We start from the raw sequence: 23,013 nt of genomic DNA, 5'->3' as shown, positions 1-23,013 counted from the left end.
GTAGACTGCAAAAATTATAGAAGACTATTAATCTTTTCATACTACCTTAATTGAAATTGTTATTTAAAAAAACCTTGCTTTAAAATGATATTTATGCCTAAATACAAATATTTTTGTGTGTGGGTGTGATGCTGATGTTGGAAAAAGAATGGGGAAAATATTGGGCCATAGTACACTATCAGTAAACAATATATAAACATATTTTATTCTGTGTGAATACGTACAATATAAAAATTCACTGCAAGAAAAGTTTAAAAAATTATAAAAATGTGTCACTTTCCACAGAAAACACTCTCAGCAAAAGAGAAGCCGATCTTTTCTGGTCAGCACTGAGATTCTGATTGCGCAAAAAAGAAGAGATGTAATCAGCAGTCTTCATCAGGTTAGCAGTTTTCTCTGGAATCACATTTCGTTGGAATCTGGTAATACTCTGCTGAAGTACATCAATATTGAACACAACAATATCTTCAAGAGGAGTCAGATCAGCCTCGGAAACCAGATTTGCCAGATGGATCAGTGTGTGGCATATCTGCAACATAAACATTTTACACGTTGGATCAAAAATACTATCACAGATGTTGGATTATATGTATTTTGGTAAGGAAACACAAACAACACACAAAATTCAAGCTTTCGCAGCCCACGGTTGCTTCATCAGGAAAGAGGGAAGGAGAGGGAAAGACGAAAGGATGTGGGTTTTAAGGGAGAGGGTAAGGAGTCATTCCAATCCCGGGAGCGGAAAGACTTACCTTAGGGGGGAAAAAGGGACAGGTATACGCACGCACACACGCACACACACACACACACACACACACACACACACACACACACACACATCCATCCATCCATCCATCCATCCGCACATATGTCTGCTTGTGTCTGTATATGTGCGGATGGATGGATGGGTGTGTGTGTGTGTGTGTGTGTGTGTGTGTGTGTGTGTGTACCTGTCCCTTTTTCCCCCTAAGGTAAATCTTTCCGCTCCCGGGATTTTGTGTGTGTGTGTGTGTGTGTGTGTGTGTGTGTGTGTGTGTGTGTGTGTGTGTGTGTATGTATGTATGTATGTATATATACCTGTCCCTTTTTCCCCCTGAGGTAAGTCTTTCCGCTCCCGGGATTGGAGTGACTCCTTACCCTCTCCCTTAAAACACACATCCTTTCGTCTTTCCCTCTCCTTCCTTCTTTCCTGAGGAAGCAACCGTGGGTTGCGAAAGCTTGAATTTTATGTGTGTGTTCCTGTTTGTTAGTGTCTCTATCAGCATACCAACACTTTCATTTGGTAAGTTACATCATCTTTGTTTTTAGATATACAAGATCATACTTATATTCAGCTGGAATAGCTTGGGTGAACACAGAAGACCTTGATCCGGATACCAAGCTCAGAACTTGTGAACACATTATGTTAAGACTTTAGCTGACAATAAAACAAAAAGTAAAATCCAACAAAACAAAAAGTAAAATCCATTTCAAATGCCACCAGAAATTTATGAAAGACTGTACTAATTTTCACATTTCTGGAGTAAAGTGTTCTCTTCTGAGAACTGGAGACATGGAAATTGGTAACTGTTTGTGGAAATTTAACAGCTTCTGTTCACTTAGAAAACTGGGCAAGGAACAACAAAGTAACAATGAATGTGGAGAAAGAAATTGATTAATAGAAAGTGGACAGAAAGAAGCTGTTAATCAGTCTGACGACCAGAAAGCAGTCCACTATTATTATTTGTGAATCTGTTGCAAAACAACATAAACAAACAGGTGCATCTGTAAGGGGGAGAGGGGGGAGAGATATCAGCTGAACCACAAAGATAAAAACTTTTTGTTCCCAAGATATAAAACATTTTATCACTGCCTGCCTCGGGGAACACTGAGGCATCAGGTAAGAGTGTCACATATGCAAGCGAAGTGGTGCCTGAAACAAAGACATCTGCAAGAGTGGGCGAGTCAGCTAGCAGCTAGTCAGCCACATGTCAATCAATGGGTATAGAATTTAGCTGAATTAAATTTGGGATTTTCCCATAAGCATAACGTACCAAATTTTCTGTACCATCATCATCTTATATGACCAAATGTGTGTTCATATAAATTTCAGCACCTACTGACCAACACTTCCAACCAAATGTCTGTAATCCAGCCTACCATGTCAAAGACACCAGCCACTTCCTTCTCCAACTCTTTACCGTCCCTACACCTTTACCTCCTGGATCCCTACTCGTCACTGTTGACACCACCTCCCTATACACCAACATCCCTGATGCCCATGGTCTTACCGCTATTGAACATTACCTCTCCCAACATCCTTCAGGCTCCAAACCCACTACCTCAATCCTCGTACACCTCACTAACTATATCCTAACCCACAAGTATTTCTCATTTGGAGGGGAGGTATACAAACAAATCTGCGGCACAGCAATGGGCACCCACATGGACCCCTCCATTGCCTACATTTTTATGGGCGATCTACAGGAGACCTTCCTAGCCTCCCAAAACACCAAACCCTTAGGCTGGTTCAGGTTCATTGTTGATATCTTTATGATATGGACCCGGGGCCAAGACACCTATCTTCGTTCCTTCACAACATCATGAACACCTTCTCTCCCATCCACTTTGCATGGTTCTCCTCAACACAGTGTGCCACCTTCCTAGTTGTTGACCACCTCCTCTCTGATGGCTCCATCTGCACCTCTGTCAACATTCAACCCACCAACTGTACCTGCATTCTGAAAGTGGTCATGCCTTTCAGACCAAAAAAATCCCTCCCATGTAACGTGGTTACCTGGGCGCAATATATCTTCAGTGACAAAATCTGCCCTGCTCAGTATGCTAGGGTCTCACAAAGGCCTTCAGATAGGCACTACCCTCAGACCTAGTCTGCAAACAGATCTCCCATGCCATTTTCTCTCACAATCCCAATCCTCCCATCACCCCCAAAAACTAGCCACGAAGTAGTATCTCCTTCGTCACCCTGTACCACTCCAGACTGGAACAACTGAACTACATCCTTCGCTAGGGCTTTGGTTACCTATCATCGTGCCCTGAAATGAGGGACATCCTACCTCAGATACTTTCCACTCCTCGTAAAGTGGTGTTCTGTTGCCCAGCCAACTTCCACAACATCCTAGTCCATCCCTATGCCACTCCCAATCCCAACCACTCGTCACAAGAATCATATCCCTGTAGAAGACCCATGTGCAAAACATACTCAATCCACTCACCCAACACTTCCTGTCACAGGAAGCAGCCGGTCCATCTGTGAAAGCAGCCGTGTCATTTACCAGCTCTGCTACAATCATAGCATAGCTTTTTGTATTGGTGTGACTACCAACCACCCGTCCACCAGGATGAATGGCCACTGCCAAACAGTGGCACAAGATGCAGCTGAAGGTAACACACTTGATTTCAATGGCTGCTTCACTACCCATGCCATCTGGTTTCTTCCCTCCACCACCAGCTTTTCTGAACTGCACAGATGGGAGTTACCCTTACAACACATTCTCCGCTCCCGTAATTATCCTGGCCTCAACCTACAGTAACACACTGTCCCCATACCCGCCACGCAATAGTTTCCACCCCCAATGTTGTGTCATCTCCTCCCCATTCTCATCTCTCACTCTGTTTATTTGCAAATCTCTGCCAACGCATCCACCTGTCTTTCCCTGCTCCTTTCATTTTTTGCTCCTTTTTCCCCCCATCTCCCTGCCCCACAACCTTGTGACATTGTGTCTGTTGAAGTCTAGTCCCGGCACATTCCACCAGACAGCATTCATCTCTCTCCCCACCCTTACACTATTATCTCCTCCCCTTCCCCACCCCTCCAGATTGCTTCTTGCATCCCACGTGGTGTTGCATTCCAGCCCGAGATGATGGACTTTGTGGTCGTTTTTTTTTTTTTTTTTTTTTTTTTTTTTTTTTTTTTTTTTTTTTTTTTTTTTTTTTTGTGGTTTTAGGGCGCACAACTTCAATGGTCATTAGCGCCCTGACTACTCTAAGAATGCACCGCGAGGCACAAGTTGACAACAACAACTAAAAAGGGAAAACACGATAAAAGAGACTGACAGGCATAGGATTAAAAAACAACATCATCAAATGTCCTTAGCGAGGTTCGTCAAATTGATAAAACAAAGAACACGAGCAGCTGCTCGTGGGTCATCCGCTAAAATGGCATCGAAAGTATTAGGCAGGTTAAGATCGAGACGCAGTTGGTTAAGATCTGGACAGGACAGTAAAATGTGTCTAACCGTCAGCAAGTGCCCACATGGGCAGAACAGCGCCGGCGCAGCCGTCAGCAGATGGCGATGGCTGAACCGGCAGTGTCCAATTCTTAACCTTGCTAAAACTACCTCCTCCCGCCGAGAAGGGCGTGAGGAGGACGTCCAAGCCACGGGAAGAGGTTTTAAGGCCCGAAGCTTGTTGTCTGTAAGTGCAGCCCAATCGGCATGCCACAGCGACACAACGCGCCGACAAATGACCCTGCTAAAATCGGACGAAGGGACACAACAAGAAGCTGTCCGAGGCTGGAGGACCGCAGCCTTGGCCGCGGCATCTGCAGCTTCGTTCCCAGGGATACCGACATGGCCAGGAACCCACATAAAGCTAACCGGCGGACTGACGTCCACCAGCCACTGAAGAGAGCGTTGGATCCGGTGTACGAAAGGGTGAACCGGGTACAGATCACTGAGGCTCTGGATGGCGCTCAGGGAATCTGAGCAGATGACATAAGCAGAATGTCGGTGGCGGCAGATGTAAAGAACAGCCTGGTAGAGGGCAAAGAGCTCAGCTGTGAAGACCGAACAATGGTCATGGAGCCGGTATTTGAAACTTTGTGCCCCGACAATAAAGGAACACCCGACCCCGTCATTGGTCTTAGAGCCATCTGTATAAATGAAAGTCATGTTGATGAACTTCGAACGAAGTTCCAAAAAACGGGAGTGGTAGACCGAACTGGGGGTGACCTCTTTTGGGAGCGAGCTGAGGTCAAGGTGAACGCGGACCTGAGCCTGGAGCCAAGGTGGCGTGCGGCTCTCGCCCACTCGAAAGGTTGCAGGGAGTGAAAAATGAAGGTGTTGAAGGAGGCGACGAAAGCGAACTCCAGGGGGTAGCAGGGCAGAGACATACAACCCGTATTGAAGGTCAAGAGAGTCGTCAAAAAAGGAACGATAAGACGGATGGTCGGGCATTGACAGTAGCCGACAGGCATACCGACAAAGCAGTATATCGCGCCGGTAAGTGAGTGGCAATTCGCCAGCGTCAGCATGAAGACTCTCTACGGGACTGGTATAAAATGCTCCGATCGCAAGTCGTAAACCCCGATGTTGTATGGAGTTGAGGCGGCGTAAGATGGATGGCCGTGCAGAGGAGTATACGAAGCTCCCATAATCCAGCTTGGAGCGGACGATCGACCGATATAGACGAAGTAGGACGGTTCGATCCGCTCCCCACGACATACCACTGAGAACACGGAGGACATTTAAAGAACGGGTACAACGGGCGGCCAAATACGACACATGTGGAGACCAGCTAAGTTTCCTGTCAAAGGTGAGGCCTAAAAATTTGGTTGTCTCCACGATTGGGAGAGCAACGGGATCAAGTCGTAAGGACGGTGGGAGAAACTCTTTGTAGCGCCAGAAGTTAATACAGACCGTCTTCTCGGCAGAAAAACGGAAGCCATTGGCGACACTCCAGGAGTAAAGACGGTCAAGAGAACGCTGAAGACAGCACTCCAGGACTCGTGTACGCTGCGCGCTGCAATAGATGGTAAAATCGTCCACAAAAAGGGAGCCTGATACATCAGCTGAGAGGCAATCCATTATTGGATTGATCGCGATGGCGAACAGAGCGACGCTCAAAACTGAGCCCTGTGGCACCCCATTCTCCTGGCGAAAGGTGTCGGACAGGACAGAACCCACACGTACCCTGAACTGTCGATCCATTAAAAAGGAACGAATAAAAAGAGGGAGGCGACCGCGAAGGCCCCATGTATGCAAGGTGCGGAGAATGCCCGCCCTCCAACAGGTGTCGTAAGCCTTCTCCAAATCAAAGAACACAGCCGCGGTCGGGCGCTTCCGCAAGAAGTTATTCATAATGAAGGTCGACAAGGTAACCAGATGGTCAACAGCAGAGCGGCGCCTACGAAATCCACATTGGACATTGGTAAGTAGGTGTCGAGACTCAAGCAGCCAAACCAATCGAGAGTTAACCATTCGCTCCATCACTTTACAGACACAGCTGGTAAGTGAAATAGGGCGATAACTAGAAGGCAAGTGCTTGTCCTTCCCCGGCTTAGGAATCGGGACAACAATAGACTCGCGCCAGCATGCGGGAACATGTCCCTCAATCCAGATGCGATTGTATGTACGAAGAAGAAAACCTTTACCCGCAGGAGAAAGGTTCTTCAGCATCTGGATATGAATAGAATCAGGCCCTGGAGCGGAGGACCGTGATCGGCCAAGTGCGGTTTCGAGTTCCCGCATGGTGAATGGGGCATTATAACTTTCACAATTCGAGGAGCAAAAGTCAGGTGGCCTAGCCTCCTCTGCCTGTTTGCGGGGGAGGAAGGCAGGGTGGTAATGAGCGGAGCTCGAAACCTCGGCGAAAAAGCGGCCGAAGGCATTGGAGACAGCCTCAGGGGCCACAAGGACGTCATTCGCAACCTTCAAGCCAGAAACTGGGGAGTGGACCTTAGTGCCAGACAGCCGGCGCAGGCTACCCCAGACAACAGAAGAAGGAGTAAAACTGTTGAAGGTGCTTGTGAAAGCAGCCCAGCTGGCTTTCTTGCTTTCTTTAATAATACGACGACACTGAGCACGTAATTGTTTATAATTAATACAATTCGCCACTGTAGGGTGGCGTTTAAAGGTGCGTAAAGCACGTCGACGAGCACGTAAAGCGTCTCTACATGCTGCGGTCCACCAGGGGACCGGTACGCGACGTGGAGAAGAAGGAGGGCGAGGGATGGAATATTCAGCAGCAGCGAGAATGACTTCCGTGAGGTGTGCGACCTGATGATCGCAGCTTGTGAAGGTTTGATCCTGAAAGGTCGCCCTGGAAGAGAAGAGCCCCCAGTCTGCCTTGGAGATGGTCCAACTAGAGGAGCACGGAGAGGGGGTATGCTGCAGGAGATGGATAACATACGGGAAGTGGTCGCTCGAATATGTATCCGAAAGGGCATACCATTCAAACCGGCGTGCAAGTTGGGGAGTACATATAGAGAGGTCTAAATGGGAATAGGTGTGAGATGTGTCCGAAAGAAAAGTAGGGGCGCCAGTATTGAGGCAGACAAGATTGAGCTGGTTGAAAACGTCTGCTAACAAGGAGCCCCTCGGGCAGGATGCTGGAGAGCCCCAAAGGGGATGGTGGGCATTGAAGTCTCCAGTTAACAAAAATGGTGCAGGTAGCTGAGCAATAAGTTGCATCATGTCTGCCCTGGTAACGGCAGATGACGATGGAGTGTAAACGGTACAAAAGGAAAACGTAAAAGTGGGGAGAGTAATGCGGATGGCAACTGCCTGCAGGCCGGTGTGCAACGTGATGGGATCGTAGTAAATATCATCCCGGACCAGCAACATAACCCCTCCATGAGCTGGGACACCTACCACAGGGGGTAGGTCAAAACGCACAGAGGTGTAGTGTGCCAAGGCAATTTGATCGCATGGGCGTAGCTTCGTTTCCTGGAGGGCTACGACGAGCGGACGATGCAAGCGGAGCAGCAACTTCAAGTCCTCTCGGTTGGAGCGAATGCTGCGAATATTCCAGTTAATAAGTGCCATTGTAGGAAAAGGAAGATGAGAGAAGGGGTCACCTCGAAGGCCGCTTAGGGCCTGGCTTCGAGCGAGCACTGCCGCCACTATCAGTAGGCGGACAGTCATCGTCCATGGGGTCTATAGGGTCATCGGCCATCTCGGGAGGATGGCCGGGAGGGGGAGCTTCCTCCGCCGGTGAACGGCCAGATGTTCGGCTACCAGCGGTGCGGCCAGGCGAAACGGATGACGGCCTGGGGCGGCAACCGCTGGGTGGCGCAGGAGAAGAAAGGCGCCGTGGCGGAGAAGAAGAACTGTGCTTCCTATGCGCCTTTTTGGAAGGACGTTTGGTGGAAGTACCGGTCGAAGGCTGGGAGGTCGAGGGACGGAGGAAGTCTGCACGGGATGGTTCCTTCTTGAAGGCCCGTGCATCTGACTTCGGGGTCTTCGACTTAGCAGAAGCTGAGGAAGTGGCTGGTGTCTGTGGGGTGATGGGAGGAAGAGGAGACGTCGACCGCGCGATCTTAGCGCTGGCCGAACGGACGACCGTGGTGCTGAAGGTCAGATCGCATGTCTGGGTTGCTACCTCCCTGGTAGTCCGAGGAGAGGCGAGGACAGTGCTGTATTTCCCCGCTGGGAGCAGCGTGGGCTTCCTACTAGCCAATAGCTTGCGAGCAGCCGAGGTGGACACTTTCTCTTTGACCCGTATTTCCTGGATACAGCGTTCTTCCTTATAGACAGGACAGTCGCGGGAGGAGGCGGCGTGGTCACCCTGACAGTTCACACAACGAGGAGACGGAGGTGGACAGTCACCCTCATGGGCATCCCTGCCACAAGTGACACATTTAGCCGCATTGGAGCAAGACTGTCGAGTGTGATTGAAACGCTGACACTCGTAGCAGCGCGTAGGTGTCGGGACATAGGGGCGAACAGAAATAACCTCGTAGCCCGCCTTGATGCGCAATGGCAGCTTAACACTATCGAAGGTCAAGAAAAGTGTCCGGGTCGGTACAAGGTCATTGTTGACCTTTTTCATGACCCTATGGACAGCTGTCACGCCCTGCTCAGCGAGGAAAGATTGAAGCTCCTCGTCAGTCAATCCGTCGAGGGAGCTACTATAGACTACACCACGAGACGAATTCAAAGTTCGGTCGGCCTCCACCCGGACAGGGAACGTGTACAAGAGTGTGGCCCGAAGCAGTTTTTGTGCCTGAAAGGCACTCTCAGTTTCGAGTAATAAGGTACCGTTACGCAACCTGGTACAAGATTTGACAGATCCGGCTATGGCATCTACGCCCTTCTGAATAACGAAAGGGTTGACAGAGGAAAAATCCTTTCCGTCCTCAGATCGAGAAACTACGAGGAACTGTGGGGCAGGCGGTAGTACTTTTGTCACTGTTGGCTGGTCACGTTTCCGTTTTTGGGTCGAAGTCGAAAGCGATGGAGTAGAATCCATTGCGGAGGAATCCCCCATGATTGCCAGCGTCTCCGATGGCGCGCTCCTTCCTTGTGGGGACCCTCTCAGAGGGCACTCCCGCCTTAGGTGAATGTTTACACCTCAGGTCACACCTCCCGAGAAACAGACGGAGGGACCAATCGGCATGGTCAGAAGGTATCAGCTCAGGCAATCACCCCTCCCCGGGCCTGGCCTTTACCAGGGGGTACGCGCGTGCCTTACATGTCTACCCAGGGCGGGGACTTATGCGTTACCCCGTCACCGGCTACGCGTGCGAACGCGTGGGTCGGCCTTCAGACACGCACAGGGAGGAAGGAAGAAGAGGAAAAAGAAGAGAGAGGGAGAAAGAGGACAGACCGTCTCAAACGCCGAGGCGGAGACCAGAGAAGGCAAGGAGAAGAAGGCAATGAGAAAGCAAGGAGAAGAAGGCAATGAGAAGGCAAGGAGAAAAAGGCAATGAGAAGGCAAGGAGAAAAAGGCAATGAGAAGGCAAGGAGAAAAAGGCAATGAGAAGGCAAGGAGAAAAAGGCAATGAGAAGGCAAGAAGAAAAAGGCAATGAGAAGGCAAGGAGAAGTCAAGGGAAAGAGTAAGGAAGACAGTGAGGTGGAGAAGAGCAAAGAAAGGAACCAACAAAAGGAAGGAAGAAACGAGAAGTGAGAAACCAAAAAGACCAAGATTATAAGTCGTGAAACCGTCCGTCTCCGGACGCAGGCGCTAACTACCCCCGTGAGGGGGATGGACTCCTTTTAGTCGCCTCTTACGACAGGCAGGAATACCTCGGGCCTATTCTAATCCCCGGACCCGCAGGGGGGTTTGTGGTCGTGTGTGCATGAGGTGTGCTTACTTTGTGTGTGTGTGTGTGTGTGTGTGTGTGTGTGTGTGTGTGTGTGTGTGTGTGTGTGTTTTGACCGACAAAACTGCGGCTGAAAACTACACGTGTCTTTTAATCATGCCTGCCTACAACCTGACGGGTCTTCTTTATGGTAAGTAGCAATCTGTCTTTTCCTACATTGTTAATATTCCTATCTGGAGTTTTCACCAATATTATTTTCAATTTAGAAGAATTATTTTCTGCCTTACCTCTCTATAGCTTAAGTAACTAGCCATATAAATTTGCTGTAATTTAAAAGCAAATGTAACGGAGCAATGTAGGACTATCCTACTTATTCTTACACCACTCCTGATGTCAATATTTGTTTCTTTGTTGAACTCTTTTTATTAGTAGTTTCTATACCATAATTACATAACACAAGATTTCTTATTCACACAGTACCCTGCTGAACTTTATTATTCACAGTACAGTGCACTAGTTGATGATAACACTAGTATCTTTAGTTCATATGGAAACATTTTATTTGAAGAAATATGCGTAATTTATGATACCAGTTAACCATGTGCACATTGTTAAAGACGGAAACCCTCATTCTCCTTCTTCACACAAATGTTTTACTTTCCTGAGAACTTACCATCTGAAAAGATATTTTTATTTAAAATTGTTGCGTTCCAGAAAGTAAGAATCTAAAAATGTAATTCTTTCTAAAATTCAGTGTTATAGTTAAAGTGTCCCAAATTTTCCTGCTTCTAAAAATATATACTTTTATTAAAATAACCCATTAGTTTGTTAATTATTTCAGTTAGAAAATTTCACTTTCTAGAAAATTCTTAGTAAACTTTGGGAGTCCCCATACAAATTAAAATTTCCCTGTCATTCATTAGAGGTAAGAACGCAACTTTATAAATGACAAGGAAATAATTGTAGAAAGATGGAAAGAATACTTCCCAGAACTGTTGAATCACTAAGACCCAGATGAGATGATACCTGCAGATACTATGGATGAAAGGAAAAATGAAGAAGAATAGGAAGTTAGTGAATAAGACTTGAAGATAGCAATCAAAGGACTCAAAAACAACAAAGCCCCAGGGGAGGACAGAACAACATCAGAATTAATCAATGAGGGAGGTGAGAGCTTACACTTAAAGAGATATATAAACTGATGCAGTTGATATGAGAGAAGGAGACTGTCAGAAGAATGGAAGTTGGCTATAATATGCCCAATATACAAGAAGGGAAGCAAAATGGAATGTGGTAACTACAGAGGAATCAGCTTGTTGAATGTAACGTATAAGGTACTGTTCATCATTATCCTCAGAAAATTGCAACCATTCATGGAGAACAACATACAGGAGCACCAAACTGGCTTTCGAACAAACCGATTGACAACAGATCACATTGACAGTAGATCAAATTTTCACACTAAGACAATTGTTTGAAAAACAATGGGAATATGATAAAGATAACTACAGCCTGTTTGTCAATTTTCAATGTGCATATGACAGCATCCACAGGAATAGCCTATACAATGCAATGCGTGATTTCAGAATTCCTGAGAAGCTAGTGAGAATGGTGCAAGCTTGTATGGAAGGGCCAAAGGCAGCAGTACATTTCCGAGGAGCCAAATCAGAAACATTTGAGACAGGCCTCAGACAAGGGGATGCTCTCTCATGTGCTCTGTTCAATGTCATCTTAGAGAAAGTACTAAAAGAATGTAGGCAACAGGAGTGGGCTGGAGTACGAATGGACGGTAACTTCAATTGCCTTGCATATGCAGAGCACCAGTTGAAAGGAATGTGCCAAAAAATGGACAATTATGCACAGAAGGAAGGGCTCAAAGTGAATCAAGAAAAAACAGAGTTCATGCAATTAGGAAGAAGACAAGAGCAGGAAGAATTTCTTGAGATAGATGGCAAGAGGTTCGAGAGTACACCAGTTCAAATACTTGGGATCTTGGTTTACCATGGACAACAACATAAAAATGGACATCAGGGAAAGAATAGCAGTGGGAATGAAATGTATCCATTCCCTCAGAGAGACACTCGGCTCTAAATCGATCTCAGTGAACACTAAGATGAAAATCTATGGTTCAGAAACATGGAGCATGACTACGTGAGAAAAGGAAAAACTACTAATATTTGAAAGAAGAGTAATGAGGAAGATGTGGGGACCAGTTTTAGATAACGGAGAATGGAGGAGAAGGAAAAACGAGAAAATCTACCTTCTAATGCGACAACCAACTATTGTAAAGAAGATAAAGAGCAAAAGAATACAATGGGTGGCCCACTTAGCCCGTATGTAAGATGGAAGACAGGCGAAGATGGCACTAGAGGGGAAACCAAACACCACATTGGACGACCAAGGCAGTGCTGGTCTGTAGGGCCTTTGATCGCTGGATATCTACCTATCATAAAGTAGTACCTATTAGTTCATTTTAGTCATTTTCAAATTATACAGCTTTTGCTAAATTTACTTCACTGCTTATTGTATCTTGGTATCTTTAATTTTGTCTTGTATTTTAACATACAAAATGTAACAGTAGTGTATCTTAACTGTTTTGCAGCTTCTGTGGTATGTTCACCTATGTTCAAAATGTTCAAATGTGTGTGAAATCTTATGGGACTTAACTGCTAAGGTCATCAATCCCTAAGCTTACACACTACTTAACCAAAATTATCCTAAGTACAAACACACACACCCATGCCCGAGGGAGGACTCGAACCTCCGCCGGGACCAGCCGCACAGTCCATGACTGCAGCGCCCTAGACCGCTCGGCTAATCCCGCACAGCTGTTCACCTATGAGCAGGAGTCTTGCACAAAGCCTAAATCAATGTTTGATAGTTAAAATGTAAAGTAGCATGGCACACAGTCAATATCTAGTCATCAATGAGTGTATAATCATGTTCAGTTCATTAGCTTGTAATTGCTGTAAAGATATATAGTTATATTGTTGATCACTGCCACTTGTCTACTTTTTGAAATGTCTTCTACTGGGTACAGCTCACCAATTTGTGTTACGATACTGTTGCTTATACATGCTAAAAATTTAATGCTCTAAATTGAACCTTTTGGTAGAATGTAAATAATCTGGAGTAAAGGCGACAACTAACTGACTAAAGGACACATTGAGTCAGCAACAGGAATATGCAAGAGAGAGAAATATGTTGCTATTTTTTTGGAAAGTTTCCTTTCTCTTTTGTATGTGCCTGTCAATGTCTCAACTCTTCTGATATTAAAATTACATACTGAATTTAGTGCTATAAATATGAAGATAATGAATAGTAAATTCTGTAGTGTTTTGTATGTTATTAAATAATCCTTTATCACATCCAATACTTACAGGAGTTAAAATTAAAGGACAGATTCGATGAGGCAGAGGCATGCAAAATAGGTCAGTAAGTTACACAAGAAAGTGTTAAGATTCATTGTAAAAACTAAAAAAATTTATTTAAAAAGAAACATGTATGTAAATAGACAGTGACAGACCTCTTGTAATGCCAGAATATATATCATATACACAATTTACTGAAAGTCTATATCTCTACTTGCAATACAGTTAACAACGCCTACATGATACGCAATATGTAACGATACTGTCTCAAAAATTGTGTTCTCCACACAGATTTACTAAACCATTGGACTAGGTGCTTGGGGAAAAAATAAAGTGGTAATTTTATTGTTTTGTGGGAAGTATTGTCTAGAGGTGATTAAGAGCACTATTGTAAATTAATGATACCTGTTGTACAAGATTATCTTGATGCTGGTATTCATTGAAGTCTTCCATATTGTGAGAATTCTCCAGTGCATGGATCAATGCTATCCAAACATTTATGTAGTGACTTCCATACTGTTCTCTTGTGGAAGGGGCTGCTAAAGCAGCTGCTGCACTAATCCTTACTTTGAAGTTACGAAAATTCTGTACTAATTCCAACAATGTGTGGAAAGCAGATGCCTGAAAAAATTACAAAAACATACTATCATATAGAACTATGTATCTAAAAGAAATGTGTCTGTTACAAAAGTTTTCAAATAATATGCCAATCCATAAAAATTCTTAAAAAACTTTTAGAAGTGTCTTCCCTTCAAACCACATGCCGTGCTATTGGAGGTGGGGTTTCCCATCTGCACTAAACCACATTAAATGACTTCCCAACATTGATTTTTTCCCTTGTCTTTATTTTCCACACCTGGTAATATTCTTATGCTGTAATGCATTTTCCTAATCCTTTCCACATACTTTCTGTTAGCATCTATTCACTGCATTATTCCTATCCTGCAAGTCAATTATTTTCCACTGATCATCAATCCCTCTCTTCCTGTCTCTCTGAAGTTTCCACTTAGATTGCAATCAATTTTTTCTGAACAAGAATGGAAATCTGAGAGCTAATAAATCTCTTAGTTCTATTCAGGTTTTCTGTTCATCATTCATCACATCTGCTTCAGTGTGAGTGATAATTCAATTTCCTACAGTGCATTTGAGCTAATCTGGATCCCTCTCGTAATACTTTTCATTTGATACAATATTTCAAGTTGTCTCCTCTCACTTTGAATCATTTTAAACTGCTGAACTGGTATGCAACTATAAGTTTCTGCATGACTATAAAATTAGGTGTGACAGCCCTACTTCTTGCTAAATTTCCAAGAAAGTATTTGAATATGGCAATCATCTGCCTGGAACATTTTTTTCAATGTAGATTTGCTTACTTTGCGTAGATCTATTGTAGATGGATACCATTACATTTCTTTGTTGGGTCAAACTGTTCATCAAGCCAGATACAGTTATGCAGTTAGGTTAGTGGTATGGAGGGGGTGTACTGTGTAACACAGAATACGATGCTTATTGCTAATTTTACACACACAAACTTTGTAATTTCTTTAAAAAATTCTTCAGTGTATAAAATAAAGACATCCATTGCTGAGGAAAGTGATATTTACAGAGTCAGAAAAAACTGTGAGCAAGTATAAATGAATCAGGAGCTACAGTACAGTTATAGAGTGTATGACAAGCTTATGAAAATGCAATGGGGCTTAATAATCAAAGCCAGCTAACCATAGTTCATGTTCAGCGAACAATGGAAGGTTTGTCCACTGAAGTATATGCTATTTTTGACATTAAACCCTGCTGCGCTCCTGTGGGCTTTTCAAAAAGTAAATATCCTGGTTACAGTGGAAATTTCAATTTCCCCCGCTGTATAGTATCAACAACAGATGTCATATGTTCTTCTGTGAGAGAAATCAACTGTTTGTGTTTGCTACACAAATAAATATCCATGAAGGAAGAAATCAATTTTAAACATCATCAAAATATTCAAACAATACGCAAAAGAATGAGAAAAATAATTTCATGCAAAATTCTAGTTAATAACACCTAATGCTCTTAAGTTCAATATCAATATAAATACTAAGAGCAAAACATTAAAAGTGAAATAATGCAATTCTCTTTTTTTACAATGTCAATACTGAGGTGCTGCAGACGTTTTCCATATTACATAATTTGCACTTTCACAAGCAGTAGTGTAAAAAACTGAACAATAATTATAAAAGTGAATGGAACAAATATAGTGAATGGGCATGTATTAGATTTGACATTCATCTTACGTAATTTTTGTCCTTTTTATGTGAAGTATAAGTTTATTTTAATAATTGCATTGCTTATGCTCAAACTGAGAAATCCTCACCACATTTGATTTATAAATGTAGCTAGTGTCACCTATTTACATGATCAACAATAATGAAATATTGCCCCTGCAAAGACAGACAGCACCTTATACTGTATATTATCACAATCGTTAAAAAGATGATTGAACTCTTCCATTTCCACTAATTCAGATGGAGAAGCATACAGAAGAATTTAGCTATAGCCTGTGTATGGAACCATCCTACCATCTGCTTTAATGATGCAGAAAAACCGTGAGAAGCTAATTCACAATTGTTAGATAATAATTATGACTTTCAAGAGTTAATACTCGAATATTCTATCCAGTTCTTATGAACAACAAAAATAATGTTTTAATTGACTGCTATCACATGAGTTCACAACTCAAAAGTAATAATAACAATCATAATAACAGAAGAATTCCCTATTTGGAACTGAGTCTTAAGTCATGTGTAACTAAATAAGACCTAAATTTTCTGAAAAATAAATTAAATATTTTTACCAGCCATTCTGCATTTTCTGCATAAAGAAATCTGTTTCGCAGCACATTTCCAATTGCATAGCAAGCATTCCACCGTACCTGTGGAAAGAAAAATATCAGTTTGTACCATGCAATGAAAAACACCAATGTAACAGTTTGTAACAAATCATGTTAATTAACTAACATTCTCAGCAAAACAGAAATGTAGAAAATTTTTCAACACATCTTTAAGTAAGCAACAAAGTCTGCCAATGCTAGAAAAGAGAAACTGCCAGATGAACACTATTTATGCCGCAGTCCATATTGATCACCAGAATTAACACTGCTCCTTTCTATTTGTGGACATGGCGAACACAAGAAATTTAAACCGTGGGACATCATGTAATTTCAGCATGTATGTACAGGCACATGCAATGTACTGTAATATAGGGTTAAAAAAGTCCTACATTATTTGACTACACACAACACGCAATTTAAGCATTGCTAACCACAGCAACTTAAAACAGAAAAACCACAGAAAGCTAGTCATCCAAAAAGCAGATACTCTAGAAAAGGTCACTTCCAAAATCCTTACATGGACCATTCTAGATTACTGTTCCTTTGTCTGGTATCCTTATAAAACTGAATTAATAGTAGAGAGAGGGGCAGTGGCGGTCCTTAAACTGGACCTGTACAATAAGCTACAGGTTTGTTTCATGAAAAGAACAATAAAAGGCACTCCTGTATCATTTTCATCCCAGGGGTAGTGGGCATTGATTACACTGGAAGCAATTTGGAGTTAGCTGCTGTATTATGTTATGAAGTGTGTATCATACAGATAACTGTGACAAATGCTTGGACAGTGTACTTTGGTGCTGTGTTTTTGTCATTGTGGATGAGTCTGGAATTAAAGGATTGGTAGGGAGGAAGTAGGAGGGGGGGGGGGGGGGGGGGAAGGGAGGGAGGGAGGGAGAGAAGGAATGAGGAAGATTAGGGTTTAACATCCTCTTCACAAGAGCATTAGTGATGGAACACATACTCACATTACAGGAAGGACACTGATGATCTGCTTTCACAGGAATCATTCTGGCATTTGCCTCAAGTTTTCTTACAGAAACAAGGTAAACCTAAAACAGGATTTGACCCACTATCCTCCCACATTTAATTCAGTGTCTCAACATTGTGCCAGCTTGGTCAGTTACTTGGGATTTGACCGAGCATGTCTGGTGAACAAAAACTTTGTGTGTCTACCTTGCCAAGTAAATACTGCTGACTTGCAGTTCTAATAATTGGGAGACTGACCTTAAAGTTGTCAAAAAGATAATAAAACTTCTTCCCTCATACATATTATAATGGCCACAATAGTAATATCAGAGAAATTTGGAGTTGTACAGAGAAGAACAGGCAGTCACTTTTCCTCAGCATTATTTGCAAGTGTAATAGGAGTACTACTTGCCACATATGGTGAAGTGGTAGTGATGTACAGTTTCGTAGGGGGTTATTAATTAATCAGCATGTAGGCACACTTCTGTGAACCTGCAGCAAAATTTATTACATGCTTCTAGCACAATCACCAACAGCATGCTAGTGACTTACAAGCTGCCCCCCCTCCCCCTTCTTTTTTGCATGAAATGTAGTGGGCCAGCATGCAAGATGCAAATATTGTAGCATCCTGTTGTTTTTATTATCACGGCATAACATTTCCTCTTCTATTCTCAATGGATGAAATACTGTGTAACAAAACCATATGTCCAGAAGACGAATAATACAGTCCATTCAAACTCTATCAAATTATGCCGATATTGCACTTTGTACAAAGACATTTTTAATGTTTTCCCTTAGCTGATAGCTCTTAACTGCATGAGTTTAGTATGAATGGACCTGTCCAGTCACACAAGGCATGGCACTATTGGCAAACCACTGTGAAGTGCAAAGCAGATGGTACTTATCATTCTCACACATATAAGGGTTTTTCCTGTTGCATTTGCATATGGAGAATAACTGCTCAAATACGTTTGCAAGTTCTGTAATTACCTTAATCTTGTCTTTGTGATCCCTAAAGAAAAGAAATGCAGGGGAATGTGGTATTTTCCTAAATTCTTCACTTTATACAGGTACTTGAGACTTCGCAAGTAAGTTTCATTGGGATAACTAGCATCTACATCCAATCATCTGCGAAGTCAGGTTTTTCAGCATTTCCGTTATAGTCTTCTGTTAGTCAGAAAAACCTGAGACCATTTGCGCTGCCCTTCTTTGTGCATATTAGTCTCCCACGTTAGTTCTATTTGGTATAAGACCAGTACAGTTGGCCAATACCTCTCACAGTATTGTATTTTAAGTAATATTAACTATGCAAATATTGCATGCTATCACTTGAAAAATCATTTAATAAGAATATATTTATTAGGTACAATTAGAGGTATGAACACGCAATGACAACAACTCAAAAAAGAAATAATATACAATGGAAAGTCCAGGTTGGGGTATCAACAATATTATGAAAAGGATAGATTGCCACTCACCATAAAGATGACACATTGAGTTGCAAACAGGCACAACCAAAAGACTGTTACACATGTAGCTTTTGGCCAAAGTTTTCTTCAAAATAGGAAACACACACACATTAACACAATCAAGCACACCTTACACACACGACTGCTATTTCCGGCCACTCTGGCCAGAATGCAACTGTAGCCCACCGAGTGGGAGCAAAAGTCAAGAGTGGGACACGAAACAGGGAGGGATAGCATGATAAGGGTGGGGAGAGGAGTCAGCACTGCTTGGTGGAGCATGTAGGAAATCAGGAAATATGTGGAGGACAAGGCTACCAGGGCATTCATTATCAGGTGGTGGAGGGGGGGATTGTGAATGGACAAATGTGGTGGAAACTGTTGGGTGGAGGGTACAGGGGCAGTAGGCTACCATAAATTAATGCCAATACCATTTTGGGAGTAGTGAATATGTTGTAAAGATAATTCACATCTGTGTAGTTCAGGAAAGGTGATGGTAGAGTGGAACATCCAGACGGACTGGGTTGTGAAGCAGCCACTGAAATCAAGTGTGTTGTTCAGCTGCATCCTGTGCCACAGGAAGGTTCACTTCGGTTTTGCCCACAGTTTGGCAGTGGCCATTCATACTGGTGGACAGTTCAATGCTAGTCATACCAACATAAAAAATTGTGCAATGATTGCAGCAGAGCTGGTATATGACATGTATGCTTTCACAGGTGGCCCAGACTCTGATGGGGGTAGGATAATCCTGTGACAGGACTGAAATAGGAAGTGCCAGGTGGATGGATTGGGCAAGCCTTGTACCTGGGTCTTCCACAGGGATATGAGGTGGGGTGGGTAGGATTTTGGGTAGGGTGTCCTCATTTTAGGACATGACGACAGATAATCAAGGACTTGACAAAGGATGTTGTTCGGCTGTTCCAGTCCATGGTGGTACTGGGTGACAAAAAGGGTACTTCTTTCTAGCTGGTTCTTTGGGATGGTGGGAGGATTGAGGGTGTGTGCGGGTGTGGTAAGGGGAAATCTATTTGTGGACTAGATCTGCTGGATAGTGTGACTGTGAAAGTCTTTCCAAGACCTTCAGCACACTGGGCAAGGCAGTTCTTGTCACTGCAGATACACCATCCCAGGGTGGCCAGGCTATATGGCAGCAATTCTTTAGTGTGGACGGGAAGGCAGCTGTTGAAATGCAGGTACCATTTGGAGGGTGGTGGGTTTAACATGGACAGAGGTGCAGTCATCAGAGAGGAGGTGGTCAACATAAAGTAAGGTGACATGCTGTGCTGAGAAGGTCAGGTGAAGTGGATGGGGAAAGGTGTTAATGTCATGAAGGAATGAGGATAGGCTCTGAGTCCAGATCATGTAGATATCATCAATGAACCTGAACCAGACCGGGGATTTTGGGAGGCAAGGAAGACTTCCTCTAGATGGTCCATAAACATGTTGACAGGGAGTCCAAACCCACTTACTTCATTCCCCACATATCTATCTTCACCATAACACATAACTACTTCTCATTTGAAGGGAAGGTATAAAAGCCAATCTGTGGCATACCCATGGGCACCTGCATGGCATCCTTCTATGCCTACCTTTTTATGGGCCATCTATGTACCGACTTGACAGAAAATCCTAGGAAGTTCTGGTCTTATGTTAAATCAGTAAGTGGCTCGAAACAGCATATCCAGACACTCCAGGATGATGGATGGCATTGAAACAGAGGATGACACGCGTAAAGCCGAAATACTAAAAACCTTTTTCCAAAGCGATTTCACAGAGGAAGACCGCACTGCAGTTCCTTCTCTAAATCCTCGCACAAACGAAAAAATGGCTGACATCGAAATAAGTGTTCAAGGAATAGAAAAGCAACTGGAATCACTCAACAGAGGAAAGTCCACTGGACCTGACGGGATACCAATTAGATTCTACACAGAGTACGCGAAAGAACTTGCCCCCCTTCTAACAGCCGTGTACCGCTAGTCTCTAGAGGAACGGAAGGTTCCAAATGATTGGAAAAGAGCACAGGTAGTCCCAGTCTTCAAGAAGGGTCATCGAGCAGATGCGCAAAACTATAGACCTATATCTCTGACGTCGATCTGTTGTAGAATTTTAGAACATGTTTTTTGCTCGCGTATCATGTCGTTTTTGGAAACCCAGAATCTACTCTGTAGGAATCAACATGGATTCCGGAAACAGCGATCGTGCGAGACCCAACTCGCTTTATTTGTTCATGAGACCCAGAAAATATTAGATACAGGCTCCCAGGTAGATGCTATTTTCCTTAACTTCCGGAAGGCGTTTGATACAGTTCCGCACTGTCGCCTGATAAACAAAGTAAGAGCCTACAGAATATCAGACCAGCTGTGTGGCTGGATTGAAGAGTTTTTAGCAAACAGAACACAGCATGTTGTTATCAATGGAGAGACGTCTACAGACAAAGTAACCTCTGGCGTGCCACAGGGGAGTGTTATGGGACCATTGCTTTTCACAACATATATAAATGACCTAGTAGATAGTGTCGGAAGTTCCATGCGGCTTTTCGCGGATGATGCTGTAGTATACAGAGAAGTTGCAGCATTAGAAAACTGTAGCGAAATGCAGGAGGATCTGCAGTGGATAGGCACTTGGTGCAGGGAGTGGCAACTGACCCTTAACACAGACAAATGTAATGTATTGCGAATACATAGAAAGAAGGATCCTTTATTGTATGATTATATGATAGCGGAACAAACACTGGTAGCAGTTACTTCTGTAAAGTATCTGGGAGTATGCGTGCGGAACGATTTGAAGTGGAATGATCATATACAATTAATTGTTGGTAAGGCGGGTGCCAGGGTGAGATTCGTTGGGAGAGTCCTTAGAAAATGTAGTCCATCAACAAAGGAGGTGGCTTACAAAACACTCGTTCGACCTATACTTCAGTATTGCTCGTCAGTGTGGGATCTGTACCAGATCGGGTTGACGGAGGAGATAGAGAAGATCCAAAGAAGAGCGGCATGTTTCGTCACAGGGCTATTTGGTAACCGTGATAGCATTATGGAGATGTTTAGCAAACTCAAGTGGCAGACTCTGCAAGAGAGGCACTCTGCATCGCAGTGTAGCTTGCTCGCCAGGTTTCGATAGGGTGCGTTTCTGGATGAGGTATCGAATATATTGCTTCCCCCTACTTATACCTCCCGAGGAGATCACAAATGTAAAATTAGAGAGATTTGAGCGCGCACGGAGGCTTTCAGACAGTCGTTCTTCCGGCGAACCATACGCGACTGGAACAGAAAAGAGAGGTAATGACAGTGGCACATAAAGTGCCCTCCGCCACACACCACTGGGTGGCTTGCGGAGTATAAATGTAAATGTAGATGTAGATGTACAGGAAACCTTCCTAGCCTTTCAGAACACCAAAATCCTTAGTCTGGTTCAGGTTCACTGATGATATCTTCATGACCTGGAAAGAGAGCCATGACAACTTATCATCATTCTTTCACAGCTTCAACATCTCCCCTCCCATCTGCTTCACCTGGTCCTCAGCAACCAATCTTAACACCTTCCTGGATGTTGACCATCTCCTCTCTGTTGGCTCTATCCACACCTCCATCCATATTAAGCCCACCAAATATGAACAGTACCTGCATTTCGAAAGCTGCCATCCCTTCCACACTAAAAATCTCTTCCAGGGATAGAGTATCTGCAGTGACAAGAACTCCCTTGCCCAGTACACTGAAGGTCTCACAAAAGCTTTCACAGACAGGCCCTATCCCCCACAACTAGTCTGCAAACATACTTCCCATGCCATATCCCCACACTCTCCCAAACCTCCTACCACACCCAACAATCAGCTAGAAAGTACCACCCTTTTCATCACCCAATACCAGCCTGAACTGGAACAACTGAACCACATCCTTCATCAGGAATTTATCTATCATCATGTCCTAAAATGAGGGACACCCTACACAAAATCCTTCCAACCCTTCTCATAACCCTGTGGAAGAACCATGTGCAAGACCTGCATAATCCACCCACCCAGCACTTCCTAACCAATCTCCATCTCACAGTTATCCTTACCCATCAGAGGCCGGGCACCTGTGAAAGAGGCTATGTCACATACCAGCTCTGCTGCAATCATTGCACAGTTGTTTTTTTTTTAATGTTGGTATGCCTAGCAAGTAATTGTCCACCAGGATGAATGGCCACCACCAAACTGTGACCAAGACGGAAGTGGATCATCCTGTGGTTCAACATGTAACTCAACGTAACACACTTAATTTCAATGGCTTCTTCAGTACCCGAGCCATCTGGGTTCTTCCCTCCACCACAAGCTTTACTGATGTATGCAGATGGGAGTTATCCTTAACACTTTCTCTGCTCCCGTA

The 23,013-nt window shown here is 43.7% G+C and overlaps 1 protein-coding gene across 4 annotated transcripts in view; it reads right to left on the bottom strand.

Annotated features, from left to right (window-relative positions):
- Positions 1-216: 216 nt before the first annotated feature.
- Positions 217-23,013, bottom strand: part of LOC126167365 (HEAT repeat-containing protein 6) — a 78,575-nt gene continuing 55,778 nt past the window's right edge. For 3 of the 4 annotated variants that reach the window (XM_049920471.1, XM_049920470.1, XM_049920473.1), the window contains 3 exons: positions 16,182-16,259; positions 13,760-13,975; positions 217-529 (listed from right to left, as the gene is read on the bottom strand). In XM_049920471.1, coding sequence (XP_049776428.1) covers positions 260-529; positions 13,760-13,975; positions 16,182-16,259 — 564 coding nt within the window. In that variant the 3' untranslated portion in view covers positions 217-259. Of the gene's footprint in view, positions 530-13,759; positions 13,976-16,181; positions 16,260-23,013 lie in introns of those variants that run through there. The other variant, XM_049920474.1, reaches the window with a different exon arrangement.

The sequence above is a fragment of the Schistocerca cancellata genome, chromosome 1 (assembly GCF_023864275.1).
Source record: "Schistocerca cancellata isolate TAMUIC-IGC-003103 chromosome 1, iqSchCanc2.1, whole genome shotgun sequence".
NCBI classification, from domain to species: Eukaryota; Metazoa; Arthropoda; class Insecta; order Orthoptera; family Acrididae; genus Schistocerca; species Schistocerca cancellata.
This window is presented reverse-complemented; position numbering and strand designations above follow the sequence as displayed.